The sequence below is a fragment of the Mchenga conophoros genome, linkage group LG23 (genome assembly GCF_057382185.1).
Source record: "Mchenga conophoros isolate Kocher_MC1m ecotype Shallow Benthic linkage group LG23, M_conophoros_male_GT1.1, whole genome shotgun sequence".
Taxonomy (NCBI): domain Eukaryota; kingdom Metazoa; phylum Chordata; class Actinopteri; order Cichliformes; family Cichlidae; genus Mchenga; species Mchenga conophoros.
The window spans coordinates 11,160,503-11,181,423 of record NC_140547.1 but is presented as its reverse complement, the minus strand read 5'-3'; the positions used below and the strand labels follow the sequence as shown (position 1 = coordinate 11,181,423).

Below are 20,921 nucleotides of genomic sequence, written 5' to 3'. Positions count from 1 at the left end.
TGAAAGAACCTGGAGATGCTGCGGCGAGCGTCACTCTGTCGTGACAGACCTGCCCGGTCTATTGTTGGGACAGCACAGAGGAGCTGGACTACCTGTGCAGCCTGAATAGGCTGCATGTACCATCTCCTGTTACCGACAACAAGGACACTAACAAAAGCAGGTCAGAATCCGTTGTTGGTGTTGGCCCTGCTGTTCTCCGGTCCCTTCATTTCTTTGGAGCAGTGTGTTTTAGACTGAAGGGGAAAAAATAACCCACACTTGTGTTTAAATAGTTCCAGTGTGTATATTTTAATGCTTTGTGGATCATCAATCAGCAGGCTTAAGGCATTGCTCTGTCCTCAAAGATGTACCTCTACAATCCACAGGCAGTAATAAATACAGTACAGGTAGAGAGGAAGCAAATGTGTGTTCCTAACAAACAGGACTCAAGTTTCACACAACCTGACAGGAAGACAGTAGACGGGCACGTTCACAACACGCTGGCACAAACACAGACACACACCTGTTCACTTCACTAGTGGAACTGAAAAATTAACTTGTGTGGCACAGCGGACTTGATGCACTCACAAATCCGGCTGCAGAGCACACTTCAGGTCGCTGTCGTAGATTCTGCACTGCTTTTCACTTTTCCCCAAACGCCGATCCATTGGCTTTTGTCAATAAAAGGCAATTATAACACAAATTTTCACATTGTATATATCTGTCAATATTTGCTCATTGCCACAGGTTACTGGCACAGACAGGCACATACTGTAGGTCCATGTGTAGAAGGTAGAAAGGCCGATTTGTCTTCTGCAACGTGGTTCTGAGTAGCGTCCTGAGGCAGAAGAGCATGGTCTCGTGTTTTCTAACATGCTGCTTTTTGGGTCTCCTCTAATGAAAACAACCTTCTGGGGCAGCTAATATCACAGCCACTGTAATGTATTTGTCTGATAATGCTGTATAACAGGTAAATATCACTCTAACGTACGAGCAATCGAGGCATCTATATGTTTGTAAAGCAGGGTTTACATTGTATTTCACACCAATCCTGCAAGCTCTGCAAAAAAAAAAGGTGTTTGAAGTGAACAACGGTGATCCGCTCAGTTCATGCTCCCCAGCTGACTGTAGACGTGCTCCAGGATCTGAGAGTAGGCCTGGTCTTTGGGAGCGTGGCAACTGAGAGAGCCCTGAGAAGGAGGACGAGCTCAGTCAGCCTGCCTGCAATCTGATCAGGTAAACAGTGAGACTTTAACTCACCTTAATTTTGTCCATCATGGTCGTATCAGGACACCAGTACTGGTTGAACTGGACGAGGTCAGGAGCTGCCCTGTAGTAGTCGACCAGCAGCATCTATGCAGAGGTTTTTTTTGTTTTTGTTTAGTTACAGCATCACAGAAGCTTTTTCCAGTCTTTTCATACGATGCATCATGCAGTATCATACCATCTCATTAAGAACATCACTGGTGAGGAAGTTGTCCTGTACGTAGGTGACCTCGACAGCAACTGGGATGCCGTAGTCATTAGGTCTTTGCTGCAGAAAGAGACCACATGTGTCAGAAAAACTCAAACCCATTTCATCTGACACTGCAACCTAACCTGCTGACCTCTTAAAAACTTTTCCATTCCCTCTTAAGAAGCTTGAGTCTATTCCGAAAACGGTCACACTTTAATACAAACTGATGAGAAGCAGCCTCATGAGAAGGTCAACGACAGCGCATCTGAAATTTCCACATTACAAAGAAAGACTGAGTCTCTGTGAGCAGGGAGGCTTCGAAACTGAACAACTCATTATGAGACCCTTTGATGGGCCAGTTCTGGCTCCAGGCTGTACGTTTAGGTGAAGGGGACCAGTTCAAACACTTGCAGCACTCACCTCAGGTGGCGGTACGACCCAAAATGGAGTTATTGTTGATGCCACGCCTTGATTTCCGTGATAATACGGACCTGAAAGAGAAGAGAGATGAAAGCTCAGCCACCAATGCGCTGACACAGAGCCAGTGTCAGAGAGTTCTTATATTTTTCTGTTTGCAAACACAAACCTATATCAACATGTAGATTTGACCATCAACAGGCTTCACTGTGAGGTGTGGTATAAATAGATGTCAGGTGAGCTCCGGCTGTTTACGGCTCGTTTTTCATTTATTTTCTCGACAAATTCCCACATTACCCTTGAATGCAACACTGCTTGAAAGGCTGATATTGACACCTGTTATCTTGCAACATCTGCTGAAACCTGAACTCTATAAAGCTGTTATGCTGTAGAACTCTGAAATGTGCGTATAATCCTGCAATCTGCTAACATCTTTCTTAAAATAGTTTAAATACATCATCCCGTCTGAAGTGCAGTGCACCGATTAATACTCAGTGAACCCGATCGTTTCTGCAGCACCGTTATGAAGGACGTACCACAGATGATGCCCAGGCAGGGCTGGAAGCCGTTGTTTGAGCCCTGCAGCCTCAGCTGATGGTCCATCTGTGAGTCGATGTCCTGCAGCGACGGCAGGGCCGGACCTCGCGGGTGACTGTGGTACCAGCCCACCAACGACAGCCCACGCATGAACAGGTTCTGACAAATCTGAGACGGCAAGCACGACAAAGAAACAATGATGGACGGCTCGTTTAATTTTCATTTTTATCAGATCAAATCAAAGAAATCACAGAAAAAATACTGCTCTGACTTTTTTGGCTGTATTTTGTAAGCAACTGTGTGATTTCACAGGACGAATTTGCAGATTTTTTTTTTTTTTGGATCAAGCTACATTTTATTTCCCAGTTTTTCACACGTGAATAAACAGACCTGACCAATCGGATCACTGCATGTGGTAACAAGTGTGGTCAGGGCTAAAACGCGCACCAGTACTGAATATCCAATGATATTTAAACAGTGACCTCAGACTCGCAGCTAGCTGAAACGATTCCTCCCAACTCTGCCAACAGGAGCACAAACCGATCAAACCAGGGAATCATCCTTGCTGCTGTCTGCTCCTCAGAGTCGGACGAATCTCTGTTTCTTCCTTCTCTTGTTCGAAAAAAAAAAAAAAAAAAAAAGGACCGTCGCTTCATGTACGCTTTTTTTTTTTTTTTTTTTTAAACCCACAGTGTGCTTTTTGGAGGATGAATTCTCTTTATACACACGTTTTCAAATTCAGATACACTCGTTGTGTAAAGGCCTTTGGATTGTAATTTTCATGCACAGCCATGATTAGAATTTGGATATTTAGTCAAGCCAAAGTTTATTTCTACAGCACATTTTAAAGAACCTGAGGTGACCACAGTGCTGTACAAGCTATACAAAATACACACTACATACAACAGTCAGTAAATCAACACTAATAAAGTGGAATGGCACGGGATCAGGGGGGTTATACTGCACTGGGGGGAAGAATTACTTAAGTGACAGGAAACAATTCGTGAAGTCCGGTGAATATTCCTCATCATGCTTGGACATTGTGTGTGGTGTTCCACAAGGCTCTATACGAGGTCCAAAATGAGTTATTATTTACATAAATTATATTTGCAAGGTCTCTGATATAAAATTAGTATAATTTGCAGACGGCACAAATATTTTTTGTTCTGGGGGAATCTAAAGGAGCTGCTCGATACGACAGGAACAAACTATCACTAAATCCAAGTAAAATTAAAATCGTCTTATTTGGGAAGTGCAGATTCATATAGATGGTGTGGCAATTGAAAGAGTTCTTGAACATAAGTTTCTTTGTGTGATAATAGAATAGCTAGAAGTCTCATATAAAATCATATATATAACAACATTTCAAGAAGTATTTCAATTTTGAGTAAAGTAAAACACATTCTGGACCACAAATCACTCCACATTCTCTACTATGGTTGCTACTGGTGTTTGTAAAGTACAGGGAGAAAGTAAGGCTCTGATCGGGTGTATCACCCACTATTTTCACAATAGGGATGTTTAAATATATATATATATATATATGTACATATGTGTGTGTGGGTGCACAGTATGTTCATATACGTAGATTTGCAAATTTGACGTGTTACTGGGGTTATAAAAAATAAATACGTGAAGCAAATTATAATGAAGAATTTCTGATGGACAGGGCATAAACAGGAAGAAGTTGTTTAGACTATGAGTTAATAAACAGTGGAAAGGGGGTGGGATTAAATAAGCTCATGCTTCTTCCTGCTCCTTTTTGAACATGTAAGTTATTTATTATTGTTATTGCTTTGTTTTCCTTTGTTTGTCTCTTTTTTCCTCTTTCATTGTTCTTATACTATTTAAACATGTTTAAAATAAAGACTCAATACAATCCAAAAATACACTAAAACTCAAGTAAATAATATAATAATAAAATGTGTATTTGCAAAATAAAAGCTAAGATAGTCTCAGCTAGACGTCAAAGCCAAAAACAACTTGATGCAGAGTCTTTGGATTCCTGTAGCTTCTGCTCGACTTCAGATTCGAAGACTCACATCTCAGATGCAGGAAACTACTAAACACTTGTGTTGTTGTACATCATTTTAAAGGCAGACACATCAACAGCAACAACCTTCAGCTCGCAGGCGAAGATTCAAGCGCAATTTTTTGGTTGGTGTGGAAATGCGTGCTGCCAGGCTGCAAACTGCAGCTTGCAAGTGTTTGAAGTGGGTTTTTCCACCTCTGTGTTTCTGCCTGCGTTACCTCCTCCTCAACAGCGGAAGCCGAGTCTCTGTCTGCCAGCCTTGTCCGACACGGGAAAGCCCTCAAGACCGTCAGCACTGAAATACAGAGCGAGAGGACAGCTTTAGCCCGGCGTTCTGCGGATTTGATCACTATGCTCTCTTTTGTTGGATAAAGTTGCACTCACGCTGCGTGTTGGTATCCCATCGTCCCCCGAGGTATCCCACCACCTCACTGGTGGTCAGGTGACAATGGAAGTCCTACAGCGGGAGAAGTGGGCAAGTTAGTCTCTTTACCTGTGATCAGTGTGGAGCTGGTCTGCTTGAAAGCGTGTTAATGCTTACCATTAGCAGCAGCACATTACTGGACACGGCTACATTGAAAGGCTGGAACCTGTTGATGGCTGAGAAGGCTGACAGCTCCACTAGTGTGTGTGGATCTCTGAGGACACAAGCACACCTTTCATCGTACTCTGATTCGCTTCATGCACAGAGCTGTGAAAGAAGTCAGGTAAAGTGGTACCTGGCAGCATCTCGGGTGCCCAAAGTGCAATATCTGACGGGAATTCTCTCTCTGTCAGTCCTCCGTGAAACCATCACATCTGTAACATCGAACAGATGAGGATGAGAGGAGGGGAGCGGGGAAGGAGAGGAGGAGGAGGAGAGGAGGAAATGATACCATGTAGTCCAGGTTTGGTGTTTTTGTTCTTGTCGTCTGCCTGCACAGCTGCCTTTCCTTCCTCTTCATCCTCGTCATCATCTTCCTCACTCACCAAGCTCTGACATCACAGGAAGTAAAACAAATGTCAAAATAAAGTTCTGGTTACACTGGATTTACCTTACTGTAATGAATGTTTCATCGTTTCCTGTTTGCAGAGACTCCAAATCGATTTCACCATCACATTTTTCTTCTTCTTTACATTTCCTTTTTTCCCATCAGCATGTGAGTCAGCACTAGCTAATTGTCGTGTCAAACCACAACCTTTATTCTATTTTCACGGCCTGGCCAGTTTTAATACTTTTAAAGGCTCGATCGCCCTTTGACAAAACCTTGGAACCACTCCTTATTTTTAACACCACATCTGTTTAAAAGGGTCTTTCCGAGTACTTATACCATCACTCCACATTTCTGCAAACCGGGGATTTTAAACTGTGAGAAAAATATATACTGGTCCAGCTCACGATGTGACACGGGTCAAGTGTTCCTCCTGTTACAGGAAGTTAATAAATGTTTTGAATGTGGGCTCGCTTTCACATTTACATTTTCTAAGAGACAAAATGTCCCCGATGTCACCCTGCAGACTTGGTTCAGAGGCTGTTAATAAATAAGTGTCTGAAAAAAAGACACAATGTATTTCAAAGTGTGATTAAAAGGATTTTCCATCCATCCATCCTCTGCCGCTTATCCTTGTCAGCGTCACGGGTGGGCTGGAGCCTATCACAGCTGTCTTTAGGGTGAGGGTTCACCCTGGACAGGTTGCCAGTCTGTCACAGGGCTAACACACACACACAGACAATCATTCAAACTTCCAATCCACTCCCAGTGTCACAGTGGACCAGGTCAGGAGACAACTGAGGAAGCTTCGCCCCAGGAAGGCAGCAGGCCCAGACAAGGTGTGTCCTAGGATGCTAAAGGCGTGTGCTGCTGAACTTGAGGAGCCGCTACAAAGAGTCTTCAACCTCAGTCTGCTACTGAGGAGAGTGCCCGCCCTCTGGAAGACGTCCTGCATCATCCCCAAAAAGAACCGGCCCAACGAGCTGAATAACTTCCAACCGGTGGCACTGACGTCACATCTTATAAAGACTCTAGAGCGGCTCTTCCTCAACCTCCTCTGACCACAGGTACAACATGCCCAGGATCCACTACAGTTCACATACAAGGTGGATGTCGGAGTGAAGGACACCATCCTGTACCTCCTACACAGAGCCCACTCAAACCTGGACAAGGGAAAAGGCACGGTCAGGATCCTTTCTTGACTTGTCAAGTGCCTTGAATAAAATCTGGCACTGTCTGCTCCAGGAGAAACTGGACAGGATGCAGGTGGAGACCCCTGCCTGGTCACTTGAATCTCCAACTACCTCACTGACAGACAACAGTATGTCACTGAAGGACATCACGTCTGACACTGTGGTCAGCAGCGCAGGAGAACCACAGGGAACTGTGCTGTCCCCTCTTCTCTTCACCCTGTACACCTCTGACTTCTGCTATAACTCTGAATTATGCCATATTCAGAGGTTTGCTGACGACAGGGCCATCATGGGGTGTATCTGGGATGATCAGGAAGAGGAGTACAGAAGTCTGGTGAGGAACTTTGTCACATGGAGTCACACAAACCACATGCAACTCAACACCTCAAAGACCAAGGAACTGGTTGTGGACTTTGGGAGGTCCAGACCAGGTCCACTGCCAGTTCAGATAGAGGGAGAGGAGGTGGTCAACACGTACAAGTACCTCGGGCTTTGGTTGAACAACAAACTGGACTGGTCATGCAGCACCTGTATAAAAAAGGCCAAGGCAGACTGTACTTCCTCAGGAGACTGAGGTCTTTTAACATCTGCAGGAAGCTCCTGAGGATGTTTTACCAGTCGGTGGTTGCCAGAGTGCTGTTCTATGCTGTGGTGTGCTGGGGGAGCAGCACAGCAAAGGAGGACATGCCCAGCCTGGAAAAACTAATCAGGAAGGCTGGCTCTGTGGTCGGCATGAAGCTGGACACTCTGGTTTATATATATATATATATATGTATATATTTCTTTCTCTTTTTAAATATCCAACAGTACAATAGACTCACAACATCCCCACTAACTTTATGTCTTTGGACTGTGGGGGGAAGTCGGAGTACCCGGAAACATGGGGAGAACATGCAAACTCCACACAGGAACACCCTGACCTGGTGGAATTGAACGAGGACTTTTTCGCTATGGGGCAACAATGCTAACCACCATTTTTTTATTTTTACATTCTGAAATCGTTTCAGTGTCTTATTTCATTTGCAGGCGACAGGCTGGACAGGACATAACGATGCTTATGTCACAATGGATGCTGGCTCTGTGTTACACCACGATGACATGCAGTTTTTACGTGGTTTCACTGCCAGAGCTGAAATTTCATGTATTAGATAAGAAAAGAAAAACTAACCTCTTCACACGGTTAAGAAATTATAATCCTGTAAAGGTTTAAATGTTTATAACGTCTACTAAGTAATCATTTCAGAAATGTCTAAACCTTCACGCTTTAAATAATACTGTTCATTTCTTATGCCTGTTCTGAGTTTTACTTTGACATCTGTGTTTACAATAATTTTTTCTTGTATTCATCACAGTCACTAAAAATAAGAGTTGTTTATACTGTAAACAAGCGTCACAAGGTGGATGTGTTGTGCTTTACCTCATCAGTGAAACATGGAAAAAGAGCTTTGTGAAACAGTGATACTCTCACAGATATTACTTCCTGTAAGTCACGTGACCAGAGGAGCAGCAAGGGGACGTGTTCATGAGTAACACAGGTGAGAGGAAACTCAAGGTCGTGACTTAATTATTAGACTTTGAACATTAAAAACTCAGTTTGAAGTCTAAAAGCAAGGATAATAAAATAGGCTTAGAAATCTGTACTAACCCATTTTTACACAAAATACATTTTGTAATGGAAGCACCAAATATTAGGAATGCTCCCCTTCAGTCATGCTCCTCTCACCATGTCGGCACTGGGCTGGTACTTGTGCAGCCAGGTGGTTTTGTACTGGACCAGCTTCTGTCCCCGGTACCGCACCGACGCCCAGCCGCAGCCAGACTTTTTGGCCGGGTTCACCAGGCGTTTGCAGTGAGTCGCCCAGGCGCTGGGGGAGTTGAAGATCTGGCCCGTCTCCACCCATCGGATTTTCCCATCAGTCAGCAGGTCTCCCACAAAGTTCTTACCCTGCAGGAGGAGAGAAAGCAAGAGTTTATGACCTCCTGTCAAGTCACGCATACTGTGGTGAGTCAGAATCATGCTCACATAACTGCTACGTGTTATTACCAAATAGTGTATGGCTAGCACGCCGTCCCCGGGCTCCACCAGGCCATCCTTGAGGAGCACTCTGAGGGTGATGCCCCTGCGGGTGAGCAGGGAGCCCCGGCCTGAGCTGGACCGCAAGTCTGCCTCCTCCCCTCCGCTCAGCTCCTCCTCATCCTCCTCTCCTCCATCCTCCACCACCTGTGGAGAGCTGGGAGGCTCTGACCCTAGGGAAGCACAAAGCAAAACTGGGATGTTGGCTTGGTACAATGCATGAACCGTGTTCTCATGCAGCAGGCTGTGAATGGCACATTGCTGCGTTTACGTGTGTGTATGTGTAGACTGACTGTGTTTCAGAGGCAGAACAAACAAACGCGCATTACTGACAGCGTCATGGCAGCCTGCATCCTCCATAACCGCAGGAGCTCAATGATAATAAGCGCGTGCACACGTGACGAAGAGGAAACCGAAACTGGCCCTTCGTGGATTCACGAGATCGGCGGGCCTTTGTTTCCTGCTACTTGACAACGGGTCTGCCGCTCACCCCCTCACCCTCACCAAGAGCTCCGTTATCCTCACCCATGTCTCAGGGAGCGAGCCTGTGCGCGGCCCGGTGTGCGCAGCTCGTTCCCGGTCCGTGTCCGGTGGTTGTTGAGAACGAGCTGAAGGCGTCCGCGGCTGCGCGGCTGGTTTCCTCGTTGTGCTGCTTTACCGTCCCCCCCACCGCCCTCTGCTTTCCCCCCGCTCTCTCTCTCTTATGTTCCACAGCGTGCCGTGCCGTTATCCGCGCTTTGTGTCACCGTGGAGCAGGAGCCCTGTCAGACCAGCTCACAGAAACACGAACCGTGACGCTTTTCTCCGCCAACACCACGAAGCGCTGCCGCGTGCGCGTGCACGTGCAGCGGGTGCCGTTCGGTGAGTTGTGCGTCGGCGGGATCGTGCAGAAACCGCGGAGCTCTCAGTCACCGGAAGCGACCGAGCGGTTCCTCCTTTATCTCCGACACCGAGCACATTTACCGGGAAGCTGCCGGCGGAGGGCAGCAAACCTCCAGCAGCCTGTCCTCCTCACCGGGCCAACCGTATGCCGCCCCCTGCTGGCAGCTCCGAGCGCAGCTGGCCGTTCTCTGGTGTTCAGTGGAGAGGGGCTCTTATCTCAAGCATTTAGACCAGGGGTTTTAAACTTGCGGCCACGTCACCCCTATTTGCGGCCCGTACATTGACGTGAGAAATGTAACACAATTTGGCCCTTGAAGGGACTTTTTTTGTTAGGGAGGATTTGTTTGTTGTTGAGTGCAATGTTAAAATAAGTTCTTTAAAAAGGCAAAAATAATTTCATATGAAGGAACTATGAGCAGAGAGTACAGACATGCGGAGGGATTTGGCTGTGTTAGTTAGGTGAGAGAACAAAAACTAATGTGTACACTTATATCTGCATTTTTATTTTGTTAAATACAAACAAAAGTATAGCAGAAGTGCTGCCGCATGTCTGACTAGAACGAGAGAACCAATGTGGTTTTTTTTGGTAGTTCAATGAAAGGCTTCAGTTAGTTAAGAGTGAGAAAAAAAATAAGCCCATGTTTGCAGTTTTGAATTGTTATACAATATCTGATTTTTTTTAAGTGTTTTGTTGTTTGTTTGGCTGGGTTTTTTGTACTACTTGAACACTAAAGTGGCCCTCCAATGAGACGACAGTGCCACCCGTGGCCCACAGCTCATTTGAGTTTGAGACCGCTGATTTAGACCCTTTACTTTAGTCACAGTATTCAAAACATTAAAGTGAGGAAATGAGAAGCGTTGTTTATCAGAAAGGTTTCTGCCTGTTTTTGTTGAATTAAGCTCGGCAGGATCTAAAAACCAGCTCCATAAAATAAAAGTGTTTATGATTTTGACACCAGTCCCATTTAAAGAAGTGCAAGAAGAATTTATTTCACTTAAAAACCAACAGAAACTAACAGCAGCAGAGTTGATGTGAATGCTCCCGGCCTCTGTACCGTGTTAAAATTAGCTGAAATAATTTGATGACATAAAACACGTCTCCTAAATGATTTAGCAATCATACATTTGTACTTACATAACTTTACTTGTAACTTCATTTCAAAAGAGTTTGTTTTTTTTCTTAAATCTTTATTTTCAATCCATCAGCCTTTGGTATCATTATCACCCCACCGTGGGGCGGGTGGGCCGCAGTTGTATCTACACAAAATCTTGGATGAATTCAAATCTCAGTGACCTTGACCTCAAAAAAGTCTTGTGAATGCGATAATTTGAGACATGGGTGATGAAGGATTTTCAAACTGACACCATAGGAGGAGGCAGCCTGCAGTATGTTTAAACGTTCTGTTACTTACAGCGGATTTTAACAGGTATTATTAATAACTGTCTCTATTCTATCATTCTACTGTATTTGTATAAGGACAGACAGATTGTGCTAAGACTGCTGGACTGTTGTCATGGCAGTGACAGTAAATATTTTCAGTGAATCAAATACATTACAGAAGTGTATACACTGTAATCTGATTACACATACATTGCATAATAAAAGAAATGCATGACCTTCTGCAGACAGAGTGATTATAACAGTAGACCAGACCTTTTTTTATTATTTTTTCACTTATCATCAGATAGAAATGCGGTGATACTGCTCTCTGCCCAGGTTTACACTAGCACCACGTGCCCAAACAAGCCACAGCGATGCATTCCACAGCAACTACAGGACAAGCTGGCTCATGTTTAGAAAACTTGCATGAAGTCAATTCTACCTGCTCCAGGATCCACCTTAATTGTCACTGTGAGGTTTCCACTTGCAGCCGCTGCACGTAAGGAGGAGAGAGCTGAAAGCATTATGTGCGTGCAGTTCTTGCGCTGACGCACACCCTCCTTCTCTTAAGTTCTCTAGTCAGTTCTAATCTGTTGAGTACTGAGGACGTACCACCACCTGGTAGGAGAACAGGTTTGAGTGGCACGGGTAGACTTGTTCTGAGATGCTGGGAACAGCTATGGGGCTGTCGCTGTCAACAGCATTAAATTCGTTCACGTGGAACACGTGCCTTCCTGCGCACATGAGAATGAGCCTGTTGCTGTAACGGATGCGGCCCTCCATCTCACTGGGTAAATTCTTTTGTTCAATCTTCAAGCTGATCGCTGGTAAAGAAGCACAAGTGACACTTTGCTTCGTGCAGTCTTCCTCTCTGACGTAGGTCGTGACTTTCCAGCGCATGGTGTGAAAAGCGAAATAGGCGCTGTTATGAACCGGGGTTTGGAAATCAGACGTCAAGCTGCTGACTCGCTGGCCTCGAAGGATGTAGACCCCGGAGTGCTGGTAAGCTCGGATCTCCTGACTGCTGAAGGTGAAGCTCCACGGTCTGCCAGTGTAAATCCTGGGTGTGTAGATGGTTCCTGTCAGGTCGCTGAGGAGCATTTTTACAGGAAGAGCATTAAACTGAAACCCCTCCAGCTTGCTAGCGTGGTACTCTGAGCTGTCAAGACTGTATAAGTCCTCAGCTGGTATCATCGGGAAGCGGACGAGATTTAGAAGTATCTCACGCATGGTTGCGTTTCCTCGAGCTTCTGCCCATCTCTCCAGTCCGCTCAGGACGACTGTTTCGTTACGCACCACGAGGTCTGAGCGAGAAAGGAGTGCTTTGACCAGATTAAAAGGAAGGCTTGTCCAGGCCGGGGAGTTGATCAGCGCCTCGCAGTTCCACGCCAGGTAGCGAAGACATAGTTGCTGCAGCGTGTCGTCACTTCTGCGAACTGCGTACTCATAAAGAGAGTTCTGACTTTGGAAGGTGGGGTCCTCGGGGAGAAACAGTCTGAAGAGATTCGCAGCCTCATTGTGATATTCAGTCAGGCCCCAGTCAGAAGCCATTTTCAGGATGCAGTGGGAGGAGGCTAATGTGACCGTAATCTTCCTCGTGTAGAAGTATCTGAAATTCAAAAATTTGATTGACAGATCACAGGTTTACATAGAAATATGTGCAAGTGTGAACTTTTTATACCTGACAAATATGTCGGCATGTTGGCTGCAATCAGAAGACACATTAATGAGCAAGCTGCTGAGGTCTGGATGCAAAGACTTGAGGTTTGAATTGAGAGAAAGGATGACCCTGTGAGCACAGATGGTCTCCACTATGTTGTTATCCACTGCCACTGCAATGTCCACGTCACAGTCCTGTCTGCTGTCAAACAGCTCGCCTAGCTGCTGAGAGAGGCTCGCATTGTGGTCCAACGTGTACTCGTGGTTGAGGTCCCTGCTCTGAGGCTCCGCCCCTGATAGAGATCACAGACACGGTGAATACACCTGTTTCTAAGACAAATGTCTTTCTGACCTTTATTTCTCAGAGGAGGTTGGAGACTTCTGTCCTTATGCTAACATCCTCACCTTTCTCACATCTAACTCCGGCATCTTCGCCGTGACCGCAGTTATGGACCCCCCAGCCAGGAAACGTACACTGGAGTAGGTTAATCTCCGACCCACCGCAGGTTAAATCGTCCATCCAGATGTTACCGACCCCTAAAACCAAAACAGCCACACAATTACAGTCTAGCCATTAACCACTGAAATGCAGCGCGTAAGAGGAGCGTCGTGGTTTCGTTACCGGCGCCAAATGCAGCTGATCCAGGAGCCTCGGCTGCACCAGGGAAACGCAGCTGTCGACACACTACATGAGCGTCATTTATGTCCCAGCCATCGTCGCAAATCGTCCCCCAAACTCCATCGTGAAAGATCTCCACACGGCCCTCGGAGTATTCCTGGCCACCAGCCAGCCTGATGTAACCTTCTTCATAGGCTAAAGGAACAACAATGCAGTGTAATCGATTTATTTGGGATTTATGGAGAAAGATGAAGGATCATGTAGATTTCACAGCACAACAGATATATAGCTATTTTCCCACTTTTATTTAAAAATACTGATATCAGATCAGCGGTGGTTTGTTCTAGAGACTGTAACAGGCTGCAGAAATTCACAGCAATATGAGCAAACGTCTCGACAGCGTTAGTACTGTACACAGCGTTACAACATCAGCTGTTCTTTACAGTGACCAGGGTTAAGACCATGCAGTTATTAAACAAACAAACAAACATGTTTTTAAAAAATGAACATCACTTTTAATTCAATTCAGTTGTATTTATACAGGGCCAAATCACAACAACAGTTGCCTCAAGGTACTTTATATTGTAAGGTAGACCCTACAGTAAATGTCTGGATGGAATTTCCTCCCAGGACAGGAAAAGTTATTAAGTGAGCTGTGACCATAAATGTTTTCCTTATAAATTTTTGATTCATTATTGCACATATATAAAGCATTAAATAAAACTAAAGTGCATCATTATTAGCACTTGCATTATACTATCGCGGCTATGTTAGGTGCAAACATCTGAAACCTTTCTTTGTATCTGCACACCTCATACCGTGATAGCCAGTTGGTGTTGGGTTGTGAATGGCTGCCATGTTAGTAAACTAACTCATAACAACATCCTGAGAATGCTCATAATCCTCTGTGCTGGTAATAATTATTTATTTATTTGTTGTGACACGATAACTTTATAAAGTAACCCTTAAACTGTCGACTGACGGTTTCTTGCGGTTATGAAACCTTGGAAACAAGCGACAACCTCATCAAGAACATGCATGCACATGCACATGTGTTTTAGGTGTGTTCTAATACTAAACAAACAACACTACACTTGTGTTCAGCTTAGATTGTAATATTAATAGAGAATTGAGTTTAATGGGAAATCAGTTTTACTCACCACTGGATAAGGTGACGCTCAGCAGCAGAATACAGAATAAAAAAGCATTTCCATTCATTTTAATGGCGCTAAACTGGAGACAAAAGGCAAAAGTGCAACACGTTTCTGTATTAAAAATGCGTTCTTTTCTTTATCAGCAATCATCCTGCTTCTTTCACACTTGAGCATAATAATGACGTTTCTGCTTTAAAAAAAATACATCAGAGTTTTAAGAGTTGGAGAAGTTTTGTGTGCACATCATCACATTCAAATGCAGCTTTGCAGAGCAGCGACTGAAATCATAAAAGAAAAACTAAATGTCCTTTTCTTTGTTGCCAGCAAATCATCAATCATACGCATTCCTGACCAAAGCTAGGAAAGGACTTACCAGAGCTCCAGGTTAAGAAAAGCTGCTCTGTGATGAGGTCCGTCAGTCCGTGAACTGAAGGAGCCACTTTACTTACTTTATTTGTAGGCGGTGGTTTTCCAGGAATTACCACACCCAACGTGCTTTTCAAACAACTTGGGATGATGCCACATTTAGTTCCAAAACATATGACTTTGTCACAAAAGATTCATAACGAGGCTTTATATTTTAATGGCCAATAATATTTTCATGAGATTATGGATAGATCATACTCAATACAATGAGAAGTGAAAATAGTAAAAACAGAAAGCAGGACGAAATGTAGACTTTAAACTTAAATATTGCATTTCTAAGCTGTTGGATCATGTATAGCAGTTGGGCATGCATACTTTTGGAGTCCCCATGCTGCCCGCACATGAGCTAGAGATAAAGTTATTTCAAAGCCAGAAGTTGATGTTTGTTTAGAGGCCAGTCTGAGTCCATCACCAGCAGATGGCGACATCATGAAGGCCAAAGAGCGCGCTCAGACAGACGACAACTTCAGCAATGCTCAAGCATCCAGGCTCACTGTCACATTGTTAGCATGAGCTGTGCTCGCCCTGCTGTGAGCTTTTAAACCATCACCAGGCTCTATGAACGTAGCTGCAGAAATAAAAACAGCTGTGCTTCCATCATCTCACCTCCACAATCTTCCTGCTTCACCTTCAAGTGATCGAGCAGCTGTGAATTTCTGGAATGTTTTCAATCATTAACATGTCTCCCAGCACGAATTTCTCGATGTGTGTTTCAAACTAAACACGGTTTTTAGTCTGTATCCAGTGTGAATGCATCACTCCCATAACTGTGAGATTCAGCTACAGTTTATCACAGGGATCAAATGTTTTTCAGTTTCCTTGATCTTACCCCGCAAGGGACACGGGAGAAAAAAAATTACAATGAACTTTTGTGAGATCTCGCAAAACAAACTCAAGATCCCGCAAAACTTTTAGCCGCATTCTTCGGAGGCCGCCAGCTCGAAGCCGACCGGGAGGTCGAGGCACGATGTGCCGGGAGAGCGGTGTTCCTCCCGGCTGTATTAGGTCTCAACCTCCCATTAGCTTCGAGAGCTCCGAAAACGTCGGAGCACTTTTGCAAATATGTGATGTCTTGTAAACCGAGCAGATATTTGACGTTTACACAACTACGTTCACGCCTCAAAATATCTTAAAAGTTTATTTTGTGACCCAGCAAGAGTAATATTACAACTAAGTAGCTGCCGCCATTGTTGGAATTCAACTTTTGCGAGATCCCGAGTTTGTTTTGCCGCCATTGTTGAAAGCAATGACTGTATAAAAGATACATTTTATACAGTCATTAGTCGAAATTCAACTTTTGCGAGATCTCGCAAAACAAACTCCGTATGATCTACACCAAAGAGTAATTAATAATTAATAATAGTTGTTTAACAATGTTAAAATTGTATGTGATGACAGAAACCAATAGCAGCTTGTGCTGATTTAACTTAAGTGAAAATCAGGTCACGCCCAAGGTCACACCAAATACAAAAGTCAGCAAACAGAGCAAACCTCTGCAGCTTCTTCAAAACCAGCTGTGGGCAACCAGCCATCACAGACTGATACAGCTACTAAAGATTTCAATGAAGAATATTTAAAACTTTCTGATTAACACTGCAGACACTAAATAAGCAATATTTATTTATCTGTGTAGGTACACCTGTAGGGAAATTTGCGTATAGAGCAGTGTGGTAAAGTAGCAGAAGCAGAAGCTTCAGATTTTATAAAAGGATGACATGTAGCTCTCATGCGTTCCATCTTCAGCAGCTAATCTTTCAGTGTTTCAGCTCTATGAGGATCAACGGGTGGGAACTTCTTATTATAAGAGCTTAAAATAATGACGACTAAACATGATGAGTGTGTTTCACACCGATAAGCTGATGAACATGATGATAACACCAGTTTCAGTCTTACACTGGGTAAAGGATGCAGCTGAAAGCCACATTTACCACATATGATAATCGTACTTTCCACTGAAGCAAACTGCTCAATAAAAGTTCACCTCAACACTCCTACAAACACATGCTGGCATCATGCTCGGTCTGCAAAAATTTCTACTCATCTGTGTCCTGGCATGCTTCGTACAACTTGGTAAGAACTGCAACTGCAAGATGATTGGATCATATCACTCATCAGACCTCACTGTTAAATATAAGCTCTCCTCTTTCTCTCCTGTCCGTCTTTCTCCATATTTATTTTAAATCCCTCTTTAATACTCTGGCACCTGTTTACTTGTCCAATCTGCTGAAGCCCTATGTCCCCCCTCTTTCACTCCAGTCAGCTAAGCAGCTGTTTCTCTTAGTCCCTAAATCGCGGCTGAAACTTAGAGGAGACTGAGTGTGACTGTTGTGGCCCCGAAGCTTTGGGGTGAGCTTCCTCTTCACATTAGGCAATCTACTTCAGTGGTGGTCTTTAAATTCAGGTTAAAAACTCAATATTAGACACTGGCTTTCAACTCAGTGGGTAACTGACACTTGTTTTACTGCAATCTATTCATTGTATTTATTATACTTATGGTACTTATATGGTATATTTCTGCTGTACAGCACTTTGGTCGCCCATGTGTTGCTTTTAAAGTGCTATAGATATAGATATACACACACATGTGTATATATATATATATATATATATATATATATATATATATATATATATATATATATATATATATATATATATATATATACATATAAAACACCCAGCACGCCCCTGCGGGCGGTTTATCCTTCAAGCTCGGGTCCTCTACCAGAGGCCTGGGAGCTTGAGTGTCCTGCGCAGTATCTTAGCTGTTCCCAGGACTGCGCTCTTCTGGACAGAGATCTCCGATGTTGTTCCCGGGATCTGCTGGAGCCACTCGCCTAGCTTGGGAGTCACCGCACCTAGTGCTCCCATTACCACGGGGACCACCGTTACCTTCACCCTCCACATCCTCTCGAGCTCTTCTCTGAGCCCTTGGTATTTCTCCAGCTTCTCGTGTTCCTTCTTCCTGATATTGCTGTCATTCGGAACCGCTACATCGATCACTACGGCCGTCTTCTTCTGTTTGTCTACCACCACTATGTCCGGTTGGTTAGCCACCACCATTTTGTCCGTCTGTATCTGGAAGTCCCACAGGATCTTAGCTCGGTCATTCTCCACCACCCTTGGGGGCATCTCCCATTTTGACCTCGGGACTTCCAGGTTATACTCGGCACAGATGTTCCTGTACACTATGCCGGCCACTTGGTTATGGCGTTCCATGTATGCCTTGCCTGCTAGCATCTTGCACCCTGCTGTTATGTGCTGGATTGTCTCTGGGGCATCTTTACACAGCCTGCACCTGGGGTCTTGCCTGGTGTGATAGACCCCAGCCTCTATGGATCTTGTGCTCAGAGCTTGTTCTTGTGCTGCCATGATTAGTGCCTCTGTGCTGTCTTTCAGTCCAGCTTTGTCCAGCCACTGGTAGGATTTCTGGATATCAGCCACCTCCTCTATCTGCCGGTGGTACATACCGTGCAGGGGCCTGTCCTTCCATGATGGTTCCTCGTCTCCCTCCTCTTTCTTGGGTTTCTGCTGCCTGAGGTATTCACTGAGTACTCGGTCAGTTGGGGCCATCTTCCCAATGTATTCTTGGATGTTCGTTGTCTCATCCTGGACTGTGGTGCTGACACTCACCAGTCCCCGGCCCCCTTCCTTCTGCTTAGCGTACAGCCTCAGGGTGCTGGACTTGGGGTGAAACCCTCCATACATGGTAAGGAGCTTTCTTGTCTTTATGTCAGTGGCTTCTATCCTCCTCATATATATATATATATATATATATATATATATATATATATATATATATATATAACTGTACAGAAAAAGATAAACTACAAATAAATACAACTGTGTTGTACTTGAATAGAAATAGAAACAAATGAGATTAAATAGTACACTGACAGAGTGGAACAGTGCAATACACAATAGTGTAAGTATTGGAAGTGAGGGGATAGTGTTATGTAGTCTAAGAAGTATGTGGAGAAGAGAGAAGAGAGTCCAGTGTTGTGTTCAGGAGTCGGACCGCTTGGGGGAAGAAACTATTTCACAATTAAAACTTTTTTTTTTACTGATTTGGTGTTGCTGGTCCAGGACAGGTCCTCTGTGATGTGAACACCGAGGACTTTGGTGCTCTTCACTCTACTTGTGATGAGCACCGACGATGACACACCAGCAGGAGAGTCTTCTATGGGTCGATGTTTGATGTTCGGCGGCGTGCAGTGACGTCAAATAATGTCTCACCTCAATTGTGTTCAAACTGCTGTAGAAATGTAAGAAAGTCCAGATATTTGTATTAAAAGTAGAGAGTACGAGTTTAAAGTTGTCATAAATATAAATACACAAGCATAGGCAGCTGTGGCTACAACTGTAGCTTGCCTCCACCAGTGTATGAATGTGAGAGTGAATGAATAGTGGTATTGTAAAGCGCTTTGGGTGCCTTGAAAAGCGCTATATAAATCCACATATTATTATTATTATAGTACTTCCCACCTCTGGAGATTACTGCATTACTTCATTTTCAATAAACACATTACTAACAAAGTTTACTAAGAAATCAGAGTCATGATGAGTCCTGATGCTCCTTTAAAATGTGCTAGGGTCATGTTGTGTAGCTCTGCCAGCTCAGCTTGAGACACTTTACTGTGTTCTGGCTCATTCAGAGAGCGTTTGTGTTTCACAGTCGGAGACTCACTGTGTTTATCTGTCAGCTCAGTCTGAATATCTGAATCCAGAATCAGCGAATCTAGAACCAGCGGTGTCTGTGGTTCAGATACAGTTTTCTGAGAATTTAAACAGACCGTGAGAGTGAGCATGTTGGTATTTCACATCTATCTATATATGTGTGTGTTTAACATAAGCTTTTCTCTACATAAACAGACACTTCTTTTTAATGATTATGTGTGTGTGTGTGCGTGTGTGTGTGTGTGTGTGTGTGCGTGTGTGTGTGTGTGTGTGTGTGTGTGTGTGTGACCTTGTTTACATATCTTTGTGGGGAAAACTGGAAAGTTTACTATACTTGTGTGGACCAACAGCCCTTATAGGGACAAAATCCTGGTCCCCACGAGTTTGAAGGCATTTTTGGGACTCAAAATGTGGTTTTAGTGTCAGAGTTACAATTAGGTTACAGTTAGAGTAAGGGTGTGTGTCTGTGTGTGTGTGAAACAGCTTCATAGTCCCAGAAATGTGTATCTTTTCCAAAAGTAATTAAGATAAGTGTCTGGTGATATAGAAAAAAAATCTTATGTTACAAACATACACAGACTCTCTCTCACACACACACACACACACACACACACACACACACACACACACACACACACGCACACACACAGCATTATTGTACTTGTACATCTGCTTCTGTAGGTTTAAACGTTAAGCTTCGTGTTTTTTGAGTTTAGCTGTTGTTACAAAAGCTTCAGCCACATCATTGGCTGGACTACTGCAATTCATTATTATCAGGATGTCCAAAAAACTCGCTGAAAAGCCTTCAGCTAATCCAAAATGCTGCAGCAAGAGTCCTGACAGGGACTAGAAAGAGAGATTAATAATCATATCTGTTATTAATCTCTGTCTCTCTTCCACAGCATGTATTTTATCCTGTCTTCCTTCTCTCACTCCAACCGGAGTCTGTATCTGCTGTACAATATAAAGCACCTTGAGGTGACTTTTGTTGTGATTTGGCGCTATATAAATAAAATTGAATTGAATCATTTCACTCACATCTAAATTAGCATTTGCTCTTTAGCTGAACATGAAGATAAAAGCCAGTTTTATCTGTCAGGGTTCCTTTTTGTCCTGTAACGATTTCATTACGAGTCACAAAAGGACATTTACAAAAGTTCTCAAAGTGATTAAACTTTATATTTTCTGCGTTGCTCTCTTCTAAGAGCAAATGCCGACAAAGAAGAAAACGAAACCAGACAACCAGCAGCCTTCTGAAACCCAAACCCACTCTTACATGTGTTTTTGTACTGATAACCGTGATCAAGTTTGTGGTTTGTACACTCGGCTCTGTGACACGTTTTCTATATAGTCTCTCATGTTTAAGACTGCTCCAGTTAACGCTGGCTGCTCTGAAAACTCTCAGTGCTGAGCGTCTCACCTGTGTGTGTCTGTCTCTGGTCCTCAACTTCTGTAAAAGAAGAT

The 20,921-nt window shown here is 43.9% G+C and overlaps 2 protein-coding genes across 3 annotated transcripts; both read right to left on the bottom strand.

Moving 5' to 3' along the window:
- Positions 1-271: 271 nt before the first annotated feature.
- Positions 272-9,340, bottom strand: mpnd (MPN domain containing). Its single transcript, XM_085263611.1, is given in 13 exon segments — positions 272-1,169; positions 1,240-1,332; positions 1,424-1,513; positions 1,856-1,926; positions 2,389-2,557; positions 4,640-4,716; positions 4,806-4,878; positions 4,963-5,059; positions 5,141-5,291; positions 5,294-5,396; positions 8,309-8,530; positions 8,630-8,832; positions 9,185-9,340. Coding segments are annotated over 13 exon segments (1,440 nt in total). The 5' UTR covers positions 9,189-9,340; the 3' UTR covers positions 272-1,082.
- A 1,708-nt stretch (positions 9,341-11,048) lies between these two features.
- LOC146546753 (galectin-3-binding protein B-like) lies at positions 11,049-14,838 on the bottom strand. 2 transcript variants are annotated; one of them, XM_085265721.1, is made up of 6 exons: positions 14,728-14,831; positions 14,361-14,433; positions 13,204-13,395; positions 12,987-13,118; positions 12,604-12,874; positions 11,049-12,531 (listed from the first exon to the last, which is right to left on the bottom strand). In XM_085265721.1, exons 2-6 carry the CDS (start codon positions 14,416-14,418, stop codon positions 11,508-11,510), a joined length of 1,677 nt encoding a protein of 558 aa, XP_085121847.1. In that variant the 5' UTR covers positions 14,419-14,433; positions 14,728-14,831; the 3' UTR covers positions 11,049-11,507. The 2 variants fall into 2 exon arrangements, with proteins under 2 accessions (XP_085121847.1, XP_085121848.1); XM_085265722.1 differs by having other exon boundaries at positions 14,361-14,838.
- Between the last annotated feature and the right edge of the window lie 6,083 nt (positions 14,839-20,921).

What these genes read in the sequence shown, in the direction of transcription:
- LOC146546753 (XM_085265722.1), bottom strand. Translation starts at nt 14,418, where the DNA reads ATGAATGGAAATGCTTTTTTATTCTGTATTCTGCTGCTGAGCGTCACC. An exon ending in GAGCGTCACCTTATCCAGTG is followed by an intron (nt 13,396 to 14,360) that starts GTGAGTAAAACT and finishes TTGTTCCTTTAG; the next exon opens with CCTATGAAGAAGGTTACATC. An exon ending in CATGCCGACATATTTGTCAG is followed by an intron (nt 12,532 to 12,603) that starts GTATAAAAAGTT and finishes TTTGAATTTCAG; the next exon opens with ATACTTCTACACGAGGAAGA.